The sequence below is a fragment of the Salmo salar genome, chromosome ssa05 (assembly GCF_905237065.1).
Source record: "Salmo salar chromosome ssa05, Ssal_v3.1, whole genome shotgun sequence".
Lineage (NCBI taxonomy): Eukaryota > Metazoa > Chordata > Actinopteri > Salmoniformes > Salmonidae > Salmo > Salmo salar.
The window spans coordinates 63,395,199-63,404,174 of record NC_059446.1 but is presented as its reverse complement, the minus strand read 5'-3'; the positions used below and the strand labels follow the sequence as shown (position 1 = coordinate 63,404,174).

General features: G+C 41.5%; 1 protein-coding gene across 3 annotated transcripts in view; it reads left to right on the top strand.

The window, feature by feature from the left end:
• Positions 1-705: 705 nt before the first annotated feature.
• Positions 706-8,976, top strand: part of si:ch73-22o12.1 (nectin-2) — a 78,995-nt gene continuing 70,724 nt past the window's right edge. Inside the window, exon 1 of one of the 3 annotated variants that reach the window (XM_014201011.2) lies at positions 706-876. Coding sequence is in view for 2 of the 3 variants with exons in the window: in XM_014201009.2 (XP_014056484.1) it covers positions 1,657-1,741 (85 nt within the window). In the remaining variant the exon portion in view is untranslated. Of the gene's footprint in view, positions 877-1,328; positions 1,742-8,976 lie in introns of those variants that run through there. The other 2 variants (XM_014201009.2, XM_014201010.2) reach the window with 2 other exon arrangements.

Here is an 8,976-nt window from a genome sequence, read left to right as displayed (position 1 = left end):
GAGCTAATATCAGACAACTATGGACTCCACTATCCTAGTCACAGACCCACAGTCAACCCCAGGACAGGGTGACAGGAGTGGAGAGGAAAACGAAGAGAGGGGAGTGAAAGACAAGGCCGGGACAAAGAAAGTGAGGGACAATACGAGGAGAGGGAAGAGTGACCAAATCCAGACATAACATTGGCCAGAGGAGTGAGATGAGGGGAGGGAGAAAATGAGTTAGGTCCCTACAAGGCTAGGAGAAGGGCTCAGAGTATTGAAAGTGAAAAGAGATTGGGAGAATTCAGAGGTGACAATTGTGGACTGACAGAGGAGAGGAGAGATAATAAGAAATGAGAGGTTAGGGGCAAAGAGTGAAATATGGGATGAGAAGGAGGTAATAATAATGAATCAATGTCCTCTGCACGCCTGTAAAACACATGGGTTTACAGATTAGCCTTAAAGCTGCAGGATAATATGGCTTTCCTATGTTTCTTTGGTGGACAATAAGAAAATGTTGTTTTTTGATTAGTTGGTGCAGGGCTGACCAACCCCGAGATCTGATCTGGGTCTGCAAGCTTCAGTTCCAGCCATGTTTTAACACACCTGATTGAGCTAATCAAGGTCTTTGGAATCACACCTGAGTGTGGTCATTTGATTGTGATCTCTGGTCTTCATCAGTGGTAATTTGATTGTGACATCTGCGTCAAAGATTTTGATTGTGACATCAATGTTAGTGGTTATTGGATTGTAACGTTTGTTCCCGTGTTTATTTTGCTGCGACACTTTAGTAGGCTATGTCATGATTGTGGGACGTTAGAGCCAAACAGCAGAGGACGCAATAATCATCCATTTGCCTCATATCCACCACTGCTGGGCTGCTGTGCCTAGAATTAGGTAATAGAATGGTACATGTATTACAATTGACCTAATCAGTGTAAAATATTGGAAAGGATGTACTTTCCCATAAATTAGCCAACACATTACGGGTAGATTATTTTTGTTCTAAATCAAAACTTGAAGTTTGTACCATCTTCCATCTAAAATGTAATTTCCAATAAAAAGACAGTAGAAAACTGAAGCGCGTACATTGACGAATATGCCTAGTTTATTTTTTTGTAAAATACAGGCAAGACAGCTCGAGTAATGTGCTCAACAAATGTAGGTGTGCGCCCTATTAACTGTGTTGTGCAAGTCAGTGCTGGAAATCAACAAGGTTTCTGTTTTGGATAACACAATCCTTTAAAAAGTATAATTCATAAAGATTGTCATACTTCAGGGAGTTTCCAAACTTCCAGTCACATATCGTTTGATTTCAAGGAACTGTGACGTTGCCTAGGGCTAGTCTGTGACATCACAATCAGTCACACAGTAGCGATCTGTCCGCAGTGTGGAAGTAGTTGGTGGAGCGCACGCAATCCAATCCACTTTTTTAGCTACCAGACCAATATACATTTGTGAGTTTGTTGTCCGCATCGCTTGGACCAATTGGATAGGATTTTTCTTCATTTTAACAGGCTCCGACAGAAGCGCAGTCAGTGAAGGACGTTTGAAAACTGACGGTTTGAATTACTGACTTCTGATTAGTTCAGGATTAAGTTCAAACCGGAAAAAAACACGGATATAGGTTTTGTTTTTACCAACGACATAAGATTAATTTTAATCAGCACAGACGGCATGGCGAGAAAGGACGCTCGGAATAAGCATGACTTCACAAACATCATCGGACTGTTCAGCGTGGTCACGTTGCTGACTTTTCAAGGTAAGAAGAACATATTTCAAAAACCACCATGGAAATTCACCAGCAGCCTAAGCTAATTGTTATCTTCTACTTTTACCACGGTTCGTTTGGTTGCGTTACCTGCCGGGGAGGTTTCAATTACGATCCAATCAACGTTCAGGTATACACAAGGTCTTAATGTTTTTTCACGATAACATTTTCCTTCTTACGGTTGTAAAATAAATTTAGAAACAAAGTCTACTTGTCCCTAAACTAATTTGACTAGACTATTTTCTGACAGTGACACTCTCACTCGGTAACATGAGTTTCGGTGTAAAGTAGACTACGCGTTGTTTTTCCTAAGGTGTGGTTCAGTTGGCAATCGAAGTATATTTTTCTTCCTGGTGCCAGCAGGTGCATTGTCATTTGTTATTTTCCAAATACAACCCTAGCGCTGTTGCGTGTCCTTGATCCTCTTTCCCCAGGACCACGCTTCTCCTTCAATTCCTTACGTCCCCCTGCGCCTTTTCTTTCCTCTATCCGACACATCATCCTGGATTAGTTCCAGTTCACAACACATACATTGGGTTAGAAATAGCTTTTAATGTAAACAGTGCAAGCATCAGGGTGTGGCCTAGTTGCCACCAACAACATAAAGTGACTGAGGTTGCAGAATCGCACTTGATAGCGTCCTTGTTGCCTGTGTATTTTAAATAAACACCTGTGCCCAGATCCATATATAAGGCCCGAGGGATGTGGTATATGGCCAATATACCACGGCTAAGGGCTGTTATTAATCACGACGCAACGCGGAGTGCCTGGATACAGCCCTTATAAGCTAACTAGACCGCCATCGCACGCAGCCGTGGTATATTGGCCATACACCACAAACCCCTAAGGTGGTTTATTGCTATTATAAACTGGTTACCAACATAATTAGAGCAGTAAAAATACATGTTTGTCATACCCTTGGTATACAGCCTGGTATACCACGGCTTTCAGCCAATCAGCATTCAGGGCTCGAACCACCCAGTTTATAATTAGTTGGACCAACTGAGAATATTGAATATTGTTCTAATTCTAGACATTCAGTTGCATAGTATTGTTTAAATATTCGCCATATAATGTTAAAGGAAGAATCCACTCAAACTGTCTTTTGGTCTTTTTTTTCTATGTGTTTGTCATGTCAGCAGTCAAGTTTAAGATATTGGACAAAGTGTCAACAGCCACAAAACCATGATGATGCATTTTTCATTTGCATGATGATGTGGCCGGTGACACTGTACTTCTTGAAAGTCCGATATTTTGACTACTTTACCTCTGACATGCAAAACATTTTGGGACTGCATCAACAATGGAAGTAAAAATAAAACATCTAAATTAGAGTTTGAGTGGATTTTGAGCTAACATGGCTGCCATAGAATGTTGTAGTGTCATGTAAGTGCATCATAATAGTCATTCTAGACATTCAGTTTTATAGTCTTTAAAAATAAAATATATATTCCGCATGTAATGTCAATGGGGAGCTAACATGGCTAATAAAAAGGGAAACACTGCTGTTCATGGTCCCAGGTGATAAAAAATAGGCTATATTAGGCTATATTTAACTTTTCAACTGTGCCATATTTTGGCGTCACACTTGCATATAAAGATCAAAAGATGTTGGTAATGTATTTGCTGTATTCAGAAGGTTAATTTACTCAGGTATGGTAGGCTTCGAGCTCAGGTGTGTAGATTCTCTCTCTATACTTGTAGAGTGATCAGGCAAGTTAGCCCAAACAAATGTAAATCTCTATATTCATTTATTTGTAGTGGCAATTTAACCCAGACCTCTTTATTTTTTTCCTTTCCCATGGATAAAAATGTCAACACTCTATGCAAACTTTAGTGCCACAGAAAGAGAGGGTGTGGCCTTACCGAGGCCGACTGTACTGCCTGCTGTAGTTTTTATTTTTTATTTAACCTTTATTTAACTATGCAAGTCATTTAAGAACAAATTCTTATTTTACAATGGCGGCCTACCCCGGCCAAACCCAAACCCGTACGACGCTGGTCCACTTGTGCGCCGCACTATGGGACTCCCAATCACGGACGGTTGTGATACAGCCCGGGATCGACCCAGGGTCTGTAGTGATGCAGTGCCTTAGACCGCTGCGTCACTCGGGAGCTTTGTTGTTCATAACATAATAGTATCATCATCATCCGGCCCAGAAATGTATTTTCTTTTCTGATTTATTTATGGTGTGGACCTTTTCAGCCCAAATCCATTTTACAGAACATCTAGTGCAATTAGGGGGAAGGAAAACAGTGGCAAACAAAAGGTTTCTGCATATTTATCAGGGAAAATGCTTGTTTAACCAGTTCAAGTGTAAACAGCTCCCTCTTCACTTTACTGATTTTACAGAAAGAGCCTCTTACACGACAATGTTCGGGCCTTGTTTGTGTGTTTTTTGCGGGAGAATGGTTGTTGGAAAATGTTTTCTGTTTTCTGCTAAGCCAAGAATATCTTGTTTTTAAGGATATGACCATACAGAGTTTCAATAGCTTAGTAGAGAAAGGTAGGCTTAGTTCAGTTCTCATCAATTTCAATTTAATATAGTCTCATAACCCAGCTTACAGTGTAATAACAGTGAGTTAAATTTGTTTTGAATTAAGGTAGGCTTCTATAGTATGAAAACAATCAATAAAAGACATGTAGTACAAAATGAAGAGAGAATGGATGGGATTCCACTTTGAGCCCTAAAACCACACTGTAATACCCCTTAACGAGGTGGAGGTCCTATGTGGGTCAGGAGGGCTTGAACCCCGTTGCCATGGTGATGCTTTATATTGAAATAGGGCTATGGGGTCAGCTGTGACTGGTTACGTCATCTTTACGGCTGAGTAAACGGCGTTGGTGTGCGTGTGAGAGCGACTGGTGGGCTGTGACTGGTTACGTCATCTTTACGGCTGAGTAAACGGCGTTGGTGTGCGTGTGAGAGCGACTGGTGGGCTGTGACTGGTTACGTCATCTTTACGGCTGAGTAAACGGCGTTGGTGTGCGTGTGAGAGCGACTGGTGGGCTGGCAGGGTCAGGGGAGAGCAGGCTACAGTCACACGCTGTTGGAAGAAGAGAGAAATGTGACATTAGGCCAAATTGACTTTGTGCAGTGACCAGCAGTGAAGACACTTGAGATCTTCCTGATGGGTCTCTTCAGCCATTTGGGAACCGGTGGCTTCTTTAGAATGATGCAGAGACCATGCAGGCTGAGGGTTGTGTTTTGGAGTCAGTCCATTGGTTGGTAGATCAGTTGATTTTTATAGGACTGAATGAACAACTGATTGACCCCCCCCCCCTGTCTCCACCATCACTTGAGCTCCCTCCATCCCCCGCTTACCAGACCCAGTACATACAGGGGGCTTTGTTCTCTTGTCGTTCATGTTCCTGTCCAGCGCTTTTGTTTGAGCGACGTTAGTTATTGGTTTATTCAAACACACTCCCTCTTCTTCCCCTTGCTTTGTCCTCAAGGCCACGCTGTTTATGGGTGTCTGACGGGGAGGGAGAGAGAAAGATGTGATATTCTACGGATAAAATAATGCGGAATGTTTTTTTTAGAGAGATGGGAGAATATAATTGAAACATTCTTACCTAAATCAATGTTTCTTCCTAGACAAACACAGCAAATACAACGCTGCAGAAATAGACTAGTCTTATTTCAAATTGGAAAAGCAACCTTTTTTTTTTTTGAATGTGTGAACTTTTCAGTGAATGTCTGTATGCTCCAGGTGTTATGTTAATGAGGTGTCCTTGCCCCTCCGCTGTAAAGCTGCCATGGGGATTGGGAAAAAGTCAGGTGTGTGTTCGTTAGCCTTGCTTTGGCTGCTTTTAGTATGGATTCATCACTCACTCACTCACTCACTCACTCACTCACTCACTCACTCACTCACTCACTCACTCACTCACACACAGCAGGGCCTGTTTAGATCAATAGTTGCCCTCATCACCAGTCAACCTCAGTTGATTCAGACAAAAATGTGTGTTTTTAATTTACAGCCCAATAGAGTTGTGACAGTAATATTAAGTGTGTGTGGATGGTGCCCAACACCTGTGGCCCTGACTCTGCTGCCTCCATGGAATTCTAATTCAATCCTCATTTTATGGCAGTTTATAACAGTTCGTCAATGAACTACATTCCACGTAGAATGAAAAGACCTACTACAGTAAGTCAAGCCATAGAGCTTATTGATTGTGTGTGTATATAATCAATGCATGTGGAGAGACAGTTATTTTCTCTGTGAACATATTTTCTTTAAATCAAAGGCCAGACTAGGTTGTTGATTTAACAAACATCATTAGACAAGATGGATAGTGTGAGTGTGACTGCAAGTGAGAGAGTGAGCGAGATATCAGCAACAGTTCTTGTCACTGAATTGTACGTTTTGCTATTGGATTGGAATGCAGGAGCGATAATAGTCGACACGCCACTAGCTAGTGATAAATGAGGGTGTGTAACCTGAGGCTATGCTGTGTATGGTTTGGTGAATAGGCTGTTGGTCAGCAGTGGCAAATATGTTAAATGTATGGCACACGAGACACCTGTCTAATTCACGGCTGTCTCAGTGGACTAATCCATTGCGGAGGCTGCGGGGGTGACACTAGTGTGCTATCCAGTAGTATATTTACTGTTAATTCCCATTTGAAATCTACAATGTTTGTTTGGTTAGGGTAATTACTGTTAATGTATTAATATTATTACTACTACAGTCTTGTCATTGGAGGACTGGACACATTGTTTGTAGAGTGCACAACCCTCGGCTACACTTGAGAGTTTTGGTTTATTTCATTCTATTTATGAGTTATCAATTTATTCAGTGTCTTTTTGTTTGGAGCTCCCCTGTCAATCTTGAGTAAGGACACCCACCTGATTGTACATAGAAGTAGGCCTGGGCTACCTGGCCTGCATGCAAATGTCGGCTTATAAATGTCACCATTTGGGGATCTGATGGGCTACTATTTCTGTTTGTCTTAACTCGCCATCACTGTGGAGCTTCACAAAGTAATTTTTAAGGTATTAGTTTTTCTGGATATTTTCTACCTTACATTGATTTTGAGATATGTAGTCTTTATTATAAATGACATGAAAATGTTTATATGGAAATCATAACTGGCACGCAGATCAGTAGAAATGGTACGCTAACTTGGCACTACAAATGGAAAAGGATGCCGACCACTGGTGTCGCCTATTACCAGAAACTTTAGGTGCCTAATGGCAGAATCTGCGAAGAGCAGTAATTTGTCTTAATTTTTAATTGTAGTGCTTAAAGCATCAGCTCAGTAGCCTACATATACAGTGCATTCAGAAAGTATTCAGACCCACTGAGTTTTTCCACATTTTGTTACGTTATAGCCTTATTCTAAAATGGATTAAATCGTTCCCCCCCTCAGTCTACATACAATACCCCATAATGACAAAGCAAACGCAGGTTTTATACATTTTTGCAAATGTATAAAAAATAAACTGAAATGTCACATTTACATAAGTATTCAGACTCTTTACTCAGTACTTTGTTGAAGCACCTTTGGCAGCGATTACAGCCTTGAGTCTTCTTGGGTATGACGATACAAGCTTGGCACACCTATATTTGGGGCGTTTTTCCCATTATTCTCTGCAGATCCTCTCAAGCTCTGTCAGGTTGGATGGGGAGAGTAGCTGCATAGCTGTTTTCAGGTCTCTCCAGAGATGTTAGATCAGGTTCAAGTCTGGGCTCTGGCTGGGCCATTCAAGGACATTCAGAGACTTGTCCCGAAGCCACTCCTGCGTTGTCTTGGCTGTGTTCTTAGGGTCGTTGTCCTGTTGAAGGTGAACCTTCGCCCCAGTCTGAGGTCCTGAGTGCTCTGGAGCAGGTTTTCATCAAGGATCTTTTAGCACTTTGATCCGTTCATCTTTCCCTCGATCCTGACTAGTCTCCCAGTCCCTCCCACTGAAAAACATCCCCACAGCATGATGCTGTCACAATTCTGCTTCACTTTTGGGATGGTTTGCTGGGTTTCTTCAGGATGTGGTGGTGTTCCTCCTTTATCTCTACATATTGTCTATGACAGTCATCTGAGAACATCCTCCTTCATCTGTACACTCCCCACTGGGAGTGTTTGTTTGCCTGGCAGGGTTGCTAGATTGGAGGCCATCCCATCCAATCAAAGGGAAAAGAATTAGAAATCCCCCCCCCCTTTTTTAAGGAATGCCAAATGCCATTAAGATGAATGGGAGTGGAAGGGTTTACAAAAACATAGCTCTGCTGAGGTCATTGGGGGTCAGGTTGGATTGCAACTAGAGCAACACACACACAAACCCGTCTGTAGATGTTATCAAGGCTGGATATGGTATCAACCAGCTGAAATGCTGATAGTGCTCCTTATCATCCATCCCTCTATCAAAAATGTCTTAGTCACAGCAACACATTTGTACACACACCAGTTTCTGTCGCCCTGCCTGCCTCTACACTCAACACAGTACCTTAGAGAAGCAGTGTTTAGCTGGCCATGTTTAGATTAGGAGATTCTCTTTGACACAGTCCCAGATGATTACCCAGCTACAGTGGTCAAACCCCCATCGAGAGAGACTGAGTCTGGTAACAGCCCCTTGAATAGGACATGGCATGACACTGCAGCAACGGTTTCACAGTACCACTTACCAAGACTCCTGCTGTGCTCAATGAAACTGTGACCCAAACAGTGGTGGAAAGTACCCAACTGTCATATTTGAGTTCAAGTAGAGATACCTTTAATAGAAAATGACAAAAGTGAAAGTCACCCAGTAAAATCCTACTTGAGTAAGTCTAAAAGTATTTGGTTGTAAGTATCTAAAGTAAAAATAATTTCAAATTCCTTATTTATGCCAGTTCAGAGACGGGGATCACGAGGGATATTGTCTTGATAAGTGTGCGAATTAGACAATTTTCCTGTTCTGCTATTGTGACAGGTTAAAGGAAATACTCATAGCCTGTTATACATTAAAAAGTATTAGTAAGTTCATAGTATGTGAGGATCTTAAAACATCTAAGGTTAAAAAGATCATGCATTCTGTATTAGTTGATAGAGATTGATAACATTCATAATTGTGTTAAAGTTAAAATCCATCAAGCGTACAAAAGGTAAGAATTGTAAAAGGAATGTGTAAACGTTATATTGATTACTTTATTTTGTGGTGCCTAATTGAAGGGGAAAAGTGTTAATCTGTGATCTACTAAATGCTCTTTAATCTATGAGCCTGAGATCGATTGCTCTGGTCTCCACCCAA